Source organism: Leptonotus elevatus, chromosome 5 (genome assembly GCF_054856555.1).
Source record: "Leptonotus elevatus isolate MCC_2025b chromosome 5, RoL_Lele_1.0, whole genome shotgun sequence".
NCBI lineage: Eukaryota > Metazoa > Chordata > Actinopteri > Syngnathiformes > Syngnathidae > Leptonotus > Leptonotus elevatus.
Window position 1 is genome coordinate 25,552,032 of NC_141243.1, and position 17,483 is coordinate 25,569,514.

At 46.3% G+C, this 17,483-nt stretch overlaps 1 protein-coding gene across 1 annotated transcript; it reads left to right on the top strand.

Moving 5' to 3' along the window:
• The first annotated feature begins 2,922 nt into the window (after positions 1-2,922).
• LOC147174447 (uncharacterized) lies at positions 2,923-4,969 on the top strand. Its single transcript, XM_086075798.1, has 4 exons — positions 2,923-3,005; positions 3,946-4,172; positions 4,260-4,461; positions 4,561-4,969. The coding sequence occupies exons 1-4, from the start codon at positions 2,923-2,925 to the stop codon at positions 4,907-4,909; spliced, it is 861 nt and encodes a 286-aa protein (XP_085931924.1). The 3' UTR covers positions 4,910-4,969.
• The last annotated feature ends 12,514 nt before the right edge of the window (positions 4,970-17,483 follow it).

The following is a 17,483-nucleotide window of genomic DNA, read 5'->3' on the forward strand; positions in this document are numbered from 1 at the left end:
AAACAAAAATAACACACATTTTTCACCGGACTAAAACTAGACTAAAACGCTCATTAATTAACAATAACTGGGACTAAATCGGTAGCCTATGCATTTTCGTCAACTAATAAAGACGAGATGAAAATGTACTTCACTTAATAAAAACTGGACTGACATTTTAGTTCATGACCAAAAACGAGACGAAAATTATGATTTTGTAAAATCTTGTCTGCTAATCTGTCACTGTGGCACACATGTGACACACAGTGACGTACCCCCTTTCAAATCTGCAGATAGCGAGTGCAACATGTACAAACACATGGGACAGACAGGAGGTGGATTCACAGTGAAAGGTTAAAAAAAATTATAATTATAGTTATAATTATAACGTAACATTAATCCAACAGCTATAACATTCCAACAATAATGTTAATCCGACCGCTAACTAATGCTGGCTAATTTACTAGCTCATAGCATGGAGCCATAGTGGTTACTTGTTGATATACTGTAATTGTGTGTCAAATTGTTTTTCATCAAAAAGATGAGAACATTGTATGTGAAATAGTTTTAGATCCGAAATATTCAACATAATCTGCTGAAAAAAAATATATAGGGGTTAAACAATTGTCCTCACTAAAACAAGACTAAAACGTTGACAGTTTTTGTTGACTAATACGAGATAAATAAAATTATGTTTTCTTGGACTAATATGCGAGATTTATAATCGACTAAAGAAAAACGGGATGAGGTTGACTAACTATGATAAAAACTAACACATGTGATTGAAACTGGACTAAAACTGAGACTAAATTTACAAATGGCGGATACAATTTAGTGTGTGTTTGTGTTGGGTTTACCTCACACAGTTCAAACTCGGAGCACCACTGGAGGCCATTGTGATCATGGGGACCTTCAATTTTCAAAGGAGTGGATTCAATTGACTTCATGCAGGATTTTTTCTTTAACATCCACTAGGCCCAAAAATAAAATCTAAATTTTTGCAGTCATTTAGGACAATTACGATTTTAATCGATTTTAATCTGATAAACCCAACAAATATTTATCATAGGTTTCATTTATTCAAAAATAATTCCTGTGCAAAAATGTTCAGACAACATTAATGTCTACTAATTCTAAATTAGTTTTAACATAAATTTAACATTCATAGTTTGTTTTATAAATGCCACAATTAAGTAGTTGGTAGCTTTTGTAAACATGTTGTCATGATTGGGGTCAGCTGTTTCTGTTTTCCCTTGCAGTTGCTGGGGAAACAGCTGGAGGGCGGATCCCGCCAAACACACCTGCTGCCCATTAGCTCGTCAGGCCAAGATAAAAGCCTGACAGAAGCAGCAAGGAGTGTCGGGTTATTACTCCGTGATGCTACTCTGTATCCCACACTACTCGCTGTTCTAGCCGCCCTCGGGCGTGATTTTGTGTTTCCTTGTTTTTGATTAAAACTAAGTTATCAGCATCACTGCCGTGGCTCTCCTACCTTCCTGCATTTGGGTCCTCCACTCCGTTTCGTGACAGCCAACTTCAACCGTGACCGATCGTGACAGAATAACCCGACCAGAATGGACCCCGCAGACCCCAACAGCCTGTGCCAGGCCATGGCCAGCCATGGGCGCTTACTCGGACAGCACGAGCAATACTTCCGCGAGCTGAAGGAGGCAATGTCGACGCTAACCGCCCAGATCGGGTCACTCACCTTGAAGGTGGAGCGGAGGTCGGAATACACGGCCGCGGAAGACTTACGACCAGCCGGGGCGTCACCTGTCTCCTCCGTGTCCCGATCAGCTGGCAACTTTGTTCTTCGGGAACCCAATATTCCCCATCTTCCCCGCTACTCTGGCGAAATTGGTGGGTGTGAACAATTCATTCACCAGTGTAGCCTGGTTCTCGATCAACAGCCGCACACCTTCCCGAACGATGGCGCCAAGGTCGCCGTTGTAATGAGCCTACTTTCCGGCCAGGCGGCATTATGGGCGATGGCAGTCAGTAAAGCCAATCCAGAGCTCCGAGCTTCATTTCCTGCCTTCCTGGCGGAATTTAGAAACGTCTTCGACCACCCAGTAAAAGGGAAGGAAGCGGGCAGCCGCTTGCTGGACCTCCAGCAGGCCGACTTGTCCGTGGCGGAATACTCCATCTCCTTCCGGGTTTTGGCGGCCGAGAGCCGTTACGACGAAGCGGCGCTGTGTGGGATCTTCCGGCGAGGACTCAGCCCGCGAATCAAGGACGAGCTGGCGGCACGGGACGAGACGTCCCGTCTGGAGGAACTCATCAACCTGGCCATCCGCTTGGACAACAGGTTACGGGAGGAGGAGCGACGACCTAAGGCAGCAGACACTGCCGCTCAGCCGGTTTCGACCACGTCCGCGGGGCACTTCTTCGGCGTCTCGCCTTCCGACGCTTCGTGGCGACGCCCTCCTGCGGGAGATGGCATTGAGCCTATGCAGCTGGGGGGGAGGACGGCTCTCTGCAGCGGAACGCAGGAACCGGTGGAGAAATCAGGCGTGCCAATATTGTGGTCGGCCCGGACACCAATCGGCCACGTGTTGGAGGCGGCCTGATAGACGTCGGGACGTCGCACCCGTTCCAGCCACAACCATTCAACCCCGACGCAACAACCAGTGTGAGTACTCCCAGTCCACGGGATCAGGTGACCCAAATGGCCAGTTGGACACTAAAAGGCTCCAATTGTCAGGAGAAATGACATGGGGTGGGGTGAATGTAAAGATGACGGCTTTGGTGGACTCTGGGGCTGATGATTGTATTGTCGACCCGAAAATTGTTAACATCTTGAAATGTCCGGTGATTAGACTCGAGAAAACCAAGGAGATGTATGACCTCAACGGGCGCCTCTTGGGGGTGATTACACATAGAACAGAGAGTCTACATATGCGTTTGTCGGGAAATCACGTGGAGACTAGACAGTTTTTCATTATGCCCTCCAGGTCAGCCCCAGTGGTCCTGGGTCTGACTTGGCTGGCCAGGCACAACCCTGACATAAACTGGGGCATGCCTAGGTTAGAGAGATGGAGCTTGTTTTGTCACTCACATTGCCTGCAGTCAGCCGTAAACCACCACCGTAGTCCAGCTAAAGCAATAATGGAATCTATTAACCTAGAAAATGTGCCAGTAGAATACCACGACTTACGGGAAGTTTTTAGTAAAGACCGGGCCTTATCTCTCCCTCCGCATCGACCTTATGATTGCGCGATAGAATTGGTTCCTGGCGCACCACTGCCTAGTACACGCCTGTACCGAATAGCCAAGCCGGAACTCCAAGCCCTTAATGAATATGTCACAACGTCGCTGGCTGCCGGGCTTATTCGGCCTTCCAAGTCGCCGCTAGGGGCAGGATTTTTCTTCGTTGAGAAAAAAGACAAGACTCTACGCCCTTGCATCGATTTCCGTGGTATGAATAACATAACAATTAAAAACAAATACCCATTACCGCTAATGGAGTCAGCATTTGCTCCATTACATTCTGCTGCGGTGTTTACCAAATTAGACCTTCGCAGTGCCTACCATCTGGTTAGGATAAGGGAGGTAGAGCGGAAGGTGGTGGAAGCAACTGGCGACACGCAGACCCCGGTAGCATGCCCTGGGAATAAGTTGTTTGTACCCACACACCTTCGTCAAGAGGTGCTGCAGTGGGGGCATGTGTCAAAAGTGGCATGTCATCCTGGGGTGGGTCGAACGTTGTCCCTAATAGCACAGAGGTTTTGGTGGCCAGGGCTACGCAAGGACATAAAAGAGTATGTCACGTCCTGTACGGTGTGTGCTCGTAATAAGCCCTCTCGCCATATGCCAGCCGGTCAGCTCCGCCCCCTGCCCATTCCCCACCGTCCTTGGTCGCACTTGGCGCTGGATTTCGTTACCGGGCTACCACATTCCAACGGGCAGTCGGTGATCCTTACGGTGGTGGACCGGTTTTCCAAGATGCTTTATCGCCCTGCCCAGATTGCCCACCTCGTTGCAAACGTCGGATATCCTGATAAGGGACATATTCAGGATCCGCGGGATCCCATCCGACCTCGTCTCCGATAGGGGGCCTCAGTTTGTGTCCCGGGTGTGGAAGGCTTTCTGCAAGTCTTTGGGAGCTACGGCTAGCCTGTCTTCGGGCTATCACCCCCAATCAAATGGGCAGACGGAGAGAGCTAACCAGGACTTGGAGGCGGCGCTCCGATGTGTGTGCCATCAGCATCCTTCCTCGTGGGCATCCCACCTTCCATGGATCGAATATGCCCACAACACCCTCGTGTGCTCTGCCACAGGTTTGTCCCCGTTCAACGCTGCCTACGGCTATCAACCCTCTTTGTTCCCTTCCCAGGAGGGCGAGGTTGCCATTCCCTCGGTCCATATCCACCTCCGCCGGGCTCGCAGGGTTTGGCGGGACGCCAGGAAGGCCCTGTGCCGCACAAGGGCCCGCAACAGGCGACTCGCGGACAGGCACCAGATCCCAGCACCATCCTACCGACCGGGACAGAAGGTATGGCTCTCCACTCGGGACCTGCAGTTAGCGGGGAGTTCCAAGAAGCTGGGGCCTCGGTTTGTCGGCCCATTTGAAGTCGACTCCGTGATCAACCCGGTGGCAGTTCGGCTCAACCTGCCACCCACACTCAAGGTGCACCCAGTCTTCCACACGTCCTTGCTCAAGCCTGTCTCTGCCAGCCCATTGTGCCCGCCGGCCGCGCCCCCACCGCCTCCCCGGGTCGTCAGCGGGCAGCCTGTCTACACGGTTAGGGCCATACTGGACTCTCGAAAGCGTGGCAGGGGGATGCAGTATCTGGTCGACTGGGAGGGGTACGGTCCTGAGGACCGCCAGTGGATCCCCCGCTCCTGGATTCTGGACCAGTCACTTGTCCGTGACTTCCATTCGTCGCACCCTTCTCTGCCAGGTGGTCCGCCTGGGGGCGTTCGTTAGTGGGGGGGTACTGTCATGATTGGGGTCAGCTGTTTCTGTTTTCCCTTGCAGTTGCTGGGGAAACAGCTGGAGGGCGGATCCCGCCAAACACACCTGCTGCTCATTAGCTCGTCAGGCCAAGATAAAAGCCTGACAGAAGCAGCAAGGAGTGTCGGGTTATTACTCCGTGATGCTACTCTGTATCCCACACTACTCGCTGTTCTATCCGCCCTCGGGCGTGATTTTGTGTTTCCTTGTTTTTGATTAAAACTAAGTTATCAGCATCACTGCCGTGGCTCTCCTACCTTCCTGCATTTGGGTCCTCCACTCCATTTCGTGACAGCCAACTTCAACCGTGACAGATCGTGACACATGTCTTGTAAACCACCCATTCAGCATTCTGTTACATGTGCAAAATAACAACTCACAAAAACATTTGAATGTAACAGAACATAAGAACAACAGCTTTTAATAATCCAGAAGACAAAATTCGATTTCACGATTTGGCAAATTTTCAACAATTCGATTTTTAAAATGACGATGTATTGAATTAATTCGATTTATTGCCCAGCCCTAACATGCACTGTTGTGTGCGCCTTTACAAATCCTGGATTTACCACGTGGTGGACTCCATTTAAGCTATTGAGACATCCCAAGGATGGTCCGTGGGAAACATGTAACCCAATTTGGAATAAGGCTGTAGCCTGTAACACAAGAATATATTGAAATTGAAATTTTAAATGTAAGTGCTTTGAATACTTTCCAAACCTATTTACTCCATTACGTATAAAAGAAAGCTGTGATTATTTTTCAATTAAAAAAAGAAGAGGCTATACGGTGATTCAGAAGAAACTACAGTATATGTTGGTTGCCCGAACATCCTTTGTTTTTTCCTTCATGTGTCCCTCCACAGTGCATACAAACGAATCTCCTAAGTAACATGTGAATTGTATCACAGGGGGAAAAAATACTCTTAATTATGCAAATAATTATCTTTAGAGCAAACACACTGCCAGGATAATCCCATCGCAAAAGCTTTGTTGTTTAAGCGGAGGATATTTTATATAGCCTCTACCACATTGTTAATTAAAATCCATGCAAAATCCATAGTACTAATGAATTTTTAAGCACCCTTGTTGGTTAACATGATTACCTCAGATAAGAGTAGTATATTGAAGTTGTTTTAATTAAGTGGAAGATTTACAACCGTTTTTACTGAAAAGGCTTGATATTAAATTCCCTTTTGTATTTTCTATTGCCAGGTAGATATCTGAAATATTATACTCAAGATTTTAGGAACACATTTGAAAAGTACATTTTGTTAGTCAGACTGGACTGTTCTTCAATCATTTCTGAAGCCATCTAAACATGACAGATTAAAGCCCAAACACACTTGGCACAAGTAGTGAGGTCGTAGTATATTTACATCAAGTGGGATCCGTTGAACATGCTAATAAGGGTAGACTCACACTTGGTCCAGTTCTTATTGTGCTGACGCACGATCATTCTCTTCTCCCACTGGCCTGCTCTCACATTGTGCTCAACTCAACAGTTCCTCAGCTCAATTCGTGCGGCATGTTGTGATCCACCACTGCATTATTGCTACTGTCCTAACATTGTGACTTCAATTTAAAAAATACTGAACTTTTGTCATGATAATTGTTTTTCTGTACAGCAGTGAAGTTTAGTAACTTTAAAACATATTTATTTCAAATGCACTGTGTGCTGCCATATTTATCAACCAGGTAAACGCGAGATATACATTACTCACAAAAAGTTAGGGATATTGGGCTTTCAGATAACATTCATGCAAAATGTAAAAGCTTCTTGCTACAGTGATACCATATCATAAAAGTAGGACATTTAGATAGAAGGATGCACTGGTGATTTCCTCAACTCAAACAAAACATTGAAGCAAAAGTTTACAACAATAGTGGGTACACCACAACCAAAAATTTCAACATCTCTAACTGGTCATGTCCCCTTGAGCATCAATTACAGCTTGACGATGACGCCACATGCTGTTCACAAGTCGACCCATTGTCTGCTAAAGTTTGGCATCCCACTCTTCTTGAAGGGCAGCCCTGTGATCATTGAGGTTCTGGGGTGCAGAGTTTCCGGCTTCTCCACGGCAACTCAGCTGATCCCACAGGTTTTCAATAGGATTGAGGTCTGGAGAAAGTGTGGGCCATTCCATTTGAGGTACATCGGTCTCCAACAGTCGTCCCCTGATGATGCTACCTCCATGGGCTGGAGCATTGCCATTTGTGATGAATTTTGCCGTTAAGAGAACAGCAACTTGTGCAAAAAGTACTGAAACTATTAACATTTGGATATGTGCATTCAAAAGCTTAGAGGTCACATTAAGTTCACCTGTAAAGGTTTGAATACATTTTAGGCCCATCCTGAAATTTCACCTGAAAGCCTTTTTGTGAGTAGTGTATGTGCATGCTACACACATATTTTGAAGTTGGCTTGACTTCCCCCTTTTTATCCGGCATGTGCAGTGTAATGGTGTAAATGTGCCTTCATTCTTAATTTTTTCTCTTGGAACATACACCTGTGATTGTCAACAAACGCTAAGAATAAACTGCCAGTACAGTACTAATATCTGTTTACAATGATTAGCCGACCAGCAAGATGAAACACTGGTAACAGCATGTCAGTGTTTAGCAGCCAATACCGATGCCCCATTCCATCAAAAACTTTGCTGCAAAAGTGTAATAAATCAATATAGAAGTGTATTTTTTACCTTTGACATGCTTTTCCTGCTAAACTAAACGAATTACTACCAATCTAGCCATAAATGTTCTTTGAACTGTATCCCTTTAATTATTACTGGTAATTTTGAATATGTAAGTGTAAGGTGTGTAATCTTTGCTCATCTTCTATCTTGCTAATCTTTGTTATACACCCATAGACACACCCAAAATTGTCCCAGAGCAAAGTTTTCTGAATCAGAATCTCGACAGCTTACCCTTGAAGAATAAGAAAAAGGGGATGCTGTGTTGACTACATGATCTACAGTCGGTCGTGCGGCTGGTGTGAATTCCGGCAACGTCTGCAATTTTATTAAATCAGTGAATACAGCAGACAATCGAAGGTAAAGGGTCTGTTTCCAAACTAGCGATCTCTATCTTCTGTAAATATCACACTCTATGAGCCCCGACTAAATGTGCCACTCACGGACAGGTGAACTTCAGTCGAACTAGCAGATGTCCTGGCTAGATGAGCAATAATAACAACTTTTAAGACAGTCCCCTAAGTCACTCCGTGTCTCGTCAATTCAACATTCATTCACTCTGCCGTCCACACTGGTGAAGTCACGTGATCATGTGACGTAGGTGCAAAAGTTCTATACTAGTGCTGAAATTACTTGTTATTCTTTGGTGGGTTCAATCTTTTGATTCACTATGGCGTGGACACATTTAAGCAAGACACACATATAGGGTGGGTCTTGTCCAAAAATATTTTATGCCTGAAGCTCAAACGTTATGAGGTTGGAACTGGGAGATTCCAAGGGGGATATGTCTGACTTCCCACTTTCCTCGAATGGAGCATAAATGACAATTACGGGCTTACATTACAAGTCAAATGACGGTCTAATGCTGCATTCAAGGACAAGAGGAAGGTACTTCAAATGCCCCTTTGAACTTGGAGATCTGAGTTGCGAAGTCGAGAAAAATAAAAGGACCCCCCAAACATCAAGGACTGCCTTTAATCTGACGTAAAAAAAAAGAAGCAAGGAATTAAATACACATACTAACGAGATGAAAAAACACCTGGACATGACACGTGACTGAGAGAGCTGATTGGATGACACCAGGATAACAAGAGAGCCACAAGGACAGCATGACAAAATCCAACTAAATCAAACTAGATAGCTAGATAGATAGGACAAGAAGCCCAGGTGACAAGAAATGACATCAACTGGAACACTGACAGCAACAAACAAACAATGGACCAACAAGAACTGAACAAAAGACAGGAGACTAAGGCCCCGTCCAGACGGAAGCAAAGCCGGCTACGTTCCTCAAACAAATCTCGTACACACAGAAGCATTTCAAGACTTGCGTGTGTCCAAAATAAGACGATGAGGACGTTTAACAGTTGTTAATGCCAAGTCTTGAGTGGCGCTATAGCTCAGCAAAAGGAAGTTAAAGGAAAGCGTAGAAGAAGAATCAGCGAAGAAGACGAACATTTCAGACGAACACCTCAGTATGCTGCCTTGGAGTCTTCATAAAAAACAAAAATAATACACACTGCTTTTGTGTTGTAACACTTTATTTCTTCTTTTTTGCTCTCTTTCTTATTTTCTTTTTCTTTTGTATGTGCATGAGTATGTGCGCGTGTGTATTTGTGTGTGCATGTGAGTGTGAGTGTGTACTCGTTAGTTCCCATACCGTTCACCTAAACCGAATACTTCAGAATCCAGCTAGAGTCGTGAGGTTGTCAGGAGACCCGAGGAAGGATCAAAGGAAAGTGAAATCCAGCACCGACCAGACATCACCTACTACCCACCGGGTTACCAACCAGAGTCTTTCACCAACCCCAGAAACATCTAAATTCCAACAAATTAGTGAGACCACAAGAGACCCCCGGGCCCCGTAGAGCCCACCGGCCGGAGAGCAAAACCAGGAACCAGGAGCGTCCCCAGCCCAACGCAGCAGAACGGGGCACGGCAGGCCCGCCAGGCACCCCACCGGCCTACAGCCCCCGCCCCTCCCACGCCCCCCCCCCCGCCCCCATCCACCCCCCGCCACCCACCACAACCCATCCCGGCCGCCCCCAAACCCCCAGACACCCCACCACAACCCATCCCAGCCGCCCCCAAACCCCCAGACACCCCACCCCAAACAAGCCGCCGCCCCCCCCCCGCAGAGTGAAATGATATCCCCCCGTTCCGATCCACCTGCCTCCCAGACGTGTCAGTGAGTGTATGTGGTGCATTAAAAAAAAATAGGGGGGGGGCAGCAGGAATACGGAGCACTGCTTAATACTGCGGTCTGCCCCAACCGATGGCACCCCACCCCGACACACTCGCCTTCCTCTCAGTTGTGGCGTGCATTAAAATTGGACGGGAGTTGTAGGGCGAAGACGGTGTCACCTCCCTCCCCCTCCCAATGGAGTGTGTTATGTGCCCTATGTGTCTATTAACAAAGTGTATTGTGCACAACTAGTGCAGTGAGTTAAGAGGAGCGACCAGCGGGATCCCTCCCAACCAGGCGGGGGCAAAAGGCGCGCCCACCCACCCGTCCCCCCCCCCCCCCTGACCCAACCACCCACCGAACTCCCCCCCACCCCACCCAACCCCCCACCAGGACCCCGGCGGGCATATGGGACCAGCCCGGCGGGGCGATAGGGCTCGCCCCCCGGATACTGGGGCACACCCGGGGTGCCGGGAGCTTTAGGAGAATCATATGATACTGACACCCAATGAATAAATGACTTCCCAAAGCCAAATTTAGCCAAAACAACAAAGAGGAAGGACCAGTTAACTTTGTTGAAAGCTTTTTCTGCATCCAACGATATAATAACTGCCTTTTTATCATGCCACTGTGACATGCTAATAAGGTTAAAGAGCCTCCTAATATTATTAGTAGAGTGACAACCTTTAATAAAGCCTGTTTGGTCGCTATGAATGATTGTCGAGATTACTGTTTCTAGTCTAGATGCGAAAGCCTTAGCAATAATTATAATATCAGTGTTAATTAGTGAAATCGGACGGTAACTTGAAGGAAGGGTGGGGTCTTTTTCTGGCTTTAATAAAAGTTTAATTATTGCTGTATTCATGTGTGGGCATATGTAACCATTAGTTTTAATTTCTGTTACTACTCTTAAGAATAGTGGCGCAAGCATTAACCAAAAGTGCTTAAAAAATATAGCCTGATATCCATCCGGGCCAGGTGCTCAGCCATTAGGCATACTATCTAGAGCACTGTACAGCTCGTTTGTAGTAAGTGGCGCATCTAACATATCTTTATGTTCAGTAGTTAACTGAGGTATATTTAAGCTACTGAGGAAGGCCTCAATATGCTCAGGGTTAGGCTTGTTAGTTTCTGAGTATACGTTGCGATAATAGTTATAAAAAATTTGATTAATTTCTTCTGGTGATTGTGTGCATTCACCAGTTGTCCCTTTAATAGCCGTTATAAGAAGATTTTTCCCGATTGCGTTGAAGTTGGTTTGCAAGAAATTTACCTGATGTGGTTTTTATATTCAAAGTTGTTGTATCTCAATTGTTGTATTATGAACTCTGTCTTTTTAGATAACATATCGTCTAACTGTATTTTTGTATTTTGTAAGTCAGACCATATTTGGTTATTTGGGTTTATTGCGTACCCATCCGTCAGTTGTTTAATTTGATCTTCCAAATATTTTTCTAATCTTTGATCCTGTTTCTTTTTATAAGATGAATATGATATAATTTTACACTTCAGATTTTTCATGTGGGTCCTAAGACTTGCTGATGAGGTGTGCGTTATCAAAATATGTATGCTCATCTGCGCACGCAGAAGTACACACACACACACCCACACACACACACACCCACACCCACACACCCACACACACACACACACACACACACACCCACACACACACACAATTATATGCAAATGAGTATGGGCATTCTCATGTTCTATTCATCCTATTTGTTGGCTTTTGCATACATCTGCAAAGGATGTATCACTACAAAAGATTGCTGCATATGATAGACATGTCACAGATTTTTTGATATATGCAAATAATTAAGTAGGTGACATTCTGAGAGAAAAGATCCAAGCAAAGGAATATGACCTGCTAGAAACTCTTTTAGATTGTTAATTTCACGTATGCCACCTGTGCATCAGCCAGATGCCAAAAAGGTCGAATTGACAGGCTGAGTCAACAGTTATAGAGACCATGCCATCTTTGAAGTGCACTTCCTTTTATATTAAATGGATGTCTGAGGCTCCCACCTTGTCTATGCAGCTGCAAATGTGACACTTAGTGGAGCAATCTGTATCAAGTGGCAGAGGCCACGTCAGTCATACTGCTCACATTATCATTATTCACACATTTCTCACAACTGGCTTTCTGAGGACATCAGGAGTGACGGATGACATTCTTCCAAGCAGAACACAATTTGAGAGGAACTATCCAAAACATGTCCAAAATCAACGGATGGTATCATGGCTTTGTCTCTATTTCACGACCAAATGTTGATTAATATCCATCTCAGGATTGTCACTAACTTCTTAATCTTGTGAGTGGCTGAAATTTTAAATTCCTACCACTTCAAAATCGACCAACCAAGCTTTCTTATAGTCTTATCTTTTATAAGCAATCTGTCTGGAAAATATTTTCTCCTGACTTTGCCTGACTTTCACCCAGTCATAGAAAAACAAAATCATTACCTCTGTCTTGACTTTGTCACCAGTCCTGTCCTGTAATTTAAGGGTACTTCATTGAGTTTATGAATTATTAACATCTTCAAAAGGCAAAGCTAAAAGTTGCAAGACTGTAACTGCATAAATCAAAAATGGCTTTGTTCCAATTTTCTTAATTTACAAAAAAATCATATTTACAGTATACTGTGTCATCTTGCAGCTCGACCATGACACGTCTATTTATTGCCCTTCAGAATATAATTTTCAAAATATTAGTCCATCATTTGATCATTCAGTCATTTTTTCATTTATTTTTGGGTCACAGATTTATCATGGGAGGGTCACGGACAGGTAGTAAAAAAAATATTTACATGGTCCTTGGTTTATGACATACCCACATAAATATACATTTTTATATAAATACTGTGTTTACTACTGTAATTATGACTTTCCTTATATGTTAAAAATATATATGCAAATTTTCTATATTGTTCAACTTAGTGAAAACATAATATAGGAATATAAAAGAAAAATGGGTCTCAGGGTGACAAAAGAGCAAATTGTGTATACTAGAACTGTCATGGTGAGCTGGTGGGGAAGCACCCAAATGCAAGGAGGCAGAATAACCAGGGCAGGGATGCATGGAATACTGATCACAATTTATTGACAGAAACACTAACAGGGATACTGGGTCAAACTCTAAATATAACAAGAAAAAACTAAGTTCTGAAAACACCAAAACTCAACTCTTGTTACAAAAGTAACAAAAAAACGCAAGAGTGGTGACAGCGACAATGATCCAACAAAGACCAACCAAACCAGGAAACTAAATACAAGTAATTTGACGAGGCAACAAGAGACACCTGGACAAGTCACAAGTGGCTGGGGGAGATTATTGCATCACACAAGGGAACACGATGACAATGACGAGTACAGGTGCAAACAAAACCAAACATGATATACACAAACCATAACAGTACCACCCCCTCAAGAGACGTATCCCAGACATCCCAAACAAAAGTCAAACATGGCAGTGGGGCCAAGAAGTGGGCACAGGCGAAGAGGCCAGGGGCTGCAGCGGCACAGGCGAAGAGGCTAGGAGCTGCAGCGGCACAGGCGAAGAGGCCAGGGGCTGCAGCGTCACAGGCAAAGAGGCCAGGGGCTGCAGCGTCACAGGCAAAGAGGCCAGGGGCTGCAGCGGCACAGGCAAAGAGGCCAGGGGCTGCAGCGGCACAGGCAAAGAGGCCAAGGGCTGCAGCGGCACAGGCGATGAGGCCAGGGGCTGCAGCGGCATGACGTGCACCGCCGGAATAGGAAGGGGTGGCGGCCGCAAGACGTACGCCGCCGGAACAGGAAGGGGTGGTGGCCGCAGGACGTACGCCGCCGGAACAGGAAGGGGTGGTGGCCGCAGGACGTGGGCCGCCGGAACAGTAACGGGTGGCGGACGCAGGACGTGGGCCGACGGAACAGTAACGGGTGGCGGCCGCAGGACGTGCGGTGCCGGAACAGTAACGGGTGGCAGCCGCAGGACGTGCGCCGCCGGAACAGTAATGGGTGGCGGACGCAGGATGTGGGCTGCCGGAACAGGAACAATACCTGCTTCTTGTTCTGCTGGGTCAGTTTTTGGTTGGATCATTCTCTCACGGTGAGCTTGTGGGGAAGGACCCAAATGCAGAGAGGCAGGAGAACGACAGGGATGCATTGAATACTGATATACATAATTTCTTAACAAAAACCCTTACAGGAGTACTGGGTAAAACTTTAAATACAAAAAAAACAAATAAAGTTCTGAAAACACCAAAACTCAAAGTAACAACAAAACACAAGAGTGGTGACAGCGACAATAATTCAAGAATGACTGAACAAAACCAGGAAACTAAGGCCCCGTCCAAACGGAAGCAAAGCTGGCTTTGTTCCTCAAACAAATCTAGTACATACAAAAGCATTTCAAGACTTGCATGTGTCCAAAATAAGACGATGAGGGCATTTAACGGCTGTAATGTATATGCCAAGTCTGGAGTTAAGCTGTAGCGCAGCCACAGGGAGTTAACGGAAAGCGTAGAAGAATAATCAGCGAAGAAGACAAACACTTTTTGTCCCCTAACTTTATTGCAATCTACAGAACAAACATGGCTTTGCATGTATCAAAACAACATGAAAGACTAACACAGGAGAAGTGACAATGGCGGGTGGTTCAAGTACGACACCGCTTGTTGAAGGTGGGAATAAAGAAGCAAAATATTTTGCTGCAAAAGCATAAGCAAGCTAAGGAGGCTGCACAAAACGATTATTGTTGACAGACTGACGGTTTGCGCGCAGTCACGCGAGAATTGTCGCATACGTCATCAAGATGCGACCATCATGTCATCACTGGAGGAGTTTCCTGCATTTGGTGTCCAGACAGACGCGTATGGGGTGCGTTTTGAAATCTTTCCACTCTGGAGCCCGGTTTCAAACATGATCGGTTTCAAGCTCCGAAAGCGCACCATTGTGTGGACAAACGGCCTAAACGGTAAGAAACTTGTGAGGATACATGAAAACTGGCTTTCATGTGGACGGGACCTAAATACAAGCCAACTGACGAGACAACGAGAGACACCTGGACAAGACACAAGTGGCTGGGGGAGATGATTCGATGACACAAGGGAACAAGATGACGGGTACAGGTGCAAACAAAACCTAACAAGCAAGACAGGACACAAAGCCAAAACAACAAACCCAAGCATGATATACACAAACCATAACAAGAACTTTGGCTTGCACCCAAAATCTGCTTTTGTTATTCATGCTGACATTAACAAAGGAGTTCCGAATCAACTTGAACAGGTTACTTATTTGCCGAAAAACCCACCATAGTCCAACAAATGAAAAATTATTATTATTATTATTAAAAAGGTGAATGGAGTGCTCTTATATAGGGCTTTATTTACCCCTTATGTTGTCCAAAGCACTTTACAAGCTTCATATTCACCCTTTTGACAAATTAAGCCTGGTTTATACTTCTGCTTTTGCTCTTGTAATTATGACCGGCGTACATCACGTGATCGACGCCAGTCATTGACGACAAGTACTGTGTCACATGTGGCCGGGTGCTGCGCACACGTCTCCAAATCTTGTACGCCATAGATGGCGGGTCGTAACATCGCTCGTGATTGGTCCATTCGATGGTCCAGCTTTTATCTAGCTTTTTTTTTTCTCTCTCTCTCCCCTGGATAGTTTCAGTGAAGGCAACTGTGTTTGTTTGTGCAGGCGGCGGGAATCCACTTCACGCCTGGGAGACCACATTTGTGTGTGATTGTGTGCGTGTGTGTGTGTGTGTGACGAGGAAGAAAAAAGAAAAAACCTGTGTTCGCAGCACAGAAGTGTGTTTTTGTCGAGTGCCGACAGCAACAAATTGGCATTAAATAATTGCCGTGGTGATGAGCCAACTCTCCCTCCGGCTTTGTTTCTTGTTTCTGAAACGAAAAACGACTTCCTGAATTGGTCATTAAATGCAGAGAATCTCCACTCTGTAGCGTCCTAGCCAATAGCAGCCATAGCGCCACTCCGACTTGGAGTGAAACTGCAGCAGAACCTGATGTGTATTGCTCACAAGTATGAAGGCAAACACACGAGCGAGGCTCTGCCATAATGTCGCCGCCTTAGCCTGACGCAGAAGCATAACGAGGCCTTGCCATACCCTGGTCAATGATAAAACCCGAATTGTTTTGTTTCACACCAGTCCTGTATTTTTTTTATACATCGTGTACACACTTTATTAATTACTATTATAACACAAAAAAAGGGTCATGGTCAGTGGGATCACTAAAATGTACAGTATTTTTCTATAGGTTAGATCTCTCCCTACACATAAATTCGGTAAAGTAAATTTGACTCTATTTAGAGTGGGAACACTCCACCACGCCAAGCAGAATGCAGCTTTGGCGGTCGCTGAGGCAAAAACACGGGCATGGGAGGAGTTCAGCGAGGCCATGGAAAACGACTTCCGGACGGCTTCAAGGAAATTCTGGTCCAGCGTCTCAGGAAGGGAAAGCAGTGCACCATTAACACTGTGTATAGTGGAGATGGGGTGCTGTTGACCTCAACTCGGTATGTCGTGAGTTGGTGGGGACAATACTTTGAAGAACTCCTCAATTCCACCGACACGCCTTACTTTGAGGAAGCAGAGTCTGGGGACTTTGAGGTGGGCTCTCTTATCTCTGGCGTCGAAATCACTGAGGTGGTTGGAAAGCTCCTCGGTGGCAAGGCCCCGGGGGTGGATGAGTTCCTAAAGGATGTTGTGGGGCAGTCGTGGTTGACCAAAGGCGTTTGACTGTGTCCCTCGGGGAGTCCTGTGGGGCGTACTTTGGGAGTGCGGGCTGTTCGGTCCCTGTACGACTGGTGTCAGGGTTTGGTCCGCATTGCCGGCAGTGAGTCGGATTCGTTCCCAGTGGGGGTTGGACTCCACCAAGGTTGCCCTTTTTCACTGATTCTGTTCATAACTTCTATGGACAAAATTTCTAGGCGCAGCCGAAGCGTTGAGGGGGTCCGGTTTGGTGGTCTCAGCATTGCATCTCTGCTTTTTGCAGATGATGTAGTGCTGTTGGCTTCATCAAGCCGTGATCTCCAACTCTCACTGGAGCAGTCTGCAGCTGAGTGTGAAGCGGTTGGGATGAAGATTCGCACCTCCAAATCTGAGACCAATGTACCTCCATCGGAAAAGGGTGGTGTGCCCTCCCGGGTCGGGATGAGATCCTGCCCCGAGGAGTTCAAGTATCTTGGGGTCTTGTTTACGAGTGAGGTCAGGAGGGAGCGGGAGATCGACAGGTGGATTGGTGCAGCGTCTGCAGTGATGCGGACTCTGTGAAGCTCTCGATTTACCGGTCGATCCACGTTCCTGCCCTCACCTATGGTCACGAGCTGTAGAAGAACAAGATCCCGGATACAAGCGGCCGAAATGAGTTTCCTTAGAGATAAGGTGAGAAGCTCTGTCATTTGGGAGGGACTCAGAGTTGAGGTGGCTCGGGCATCTGGTTCGGATGCCTCCTGGACGCCACCCTGGAAAGGTGTTCCGGGCATGTCCCACCGGCGGGAGGCCCCAAGGACGACCCAGGACATGCTGAAAAGACTATGTCTCTCGGCTGGCCCGGGAACGCCTTGGGATCCCGCCGGAGAAGCTGATTGAAGTGGCTGGGGAGAGGGACGTCTGGGCTTCTCTGCTAAAGCTGCTGCCCCCGCGACCCGAC

What these genes read in the sequence shown, in the direction of transcription:
- LOC147174447 (XM_086075798.1), top strand. Translation starts at nt 2,923, where the DNA reads ATGCCCTCCAGGTCAGCCCCAGTGGTCCTGGGTCTGACTTGGCTGGCC. An exon ending in ATAAACTGGGGCATGCCTAG is followed by an intron (nt 3,006 to 3,945) that starts GTTAGAGAGATG and finishes CGCCCTGCCCAG; the next exon opens with ATTGCCCACCTCGTTGCAAA. An exon ending in ATCCCAGCACCATCCTACCG is followed by an intron (nt 4,462 to 4,560) that starts ACCGGGACAGAA and finishes TGAAGTCGACTC; the next exon opens with CGTGATCAACCCGGTGGCAG.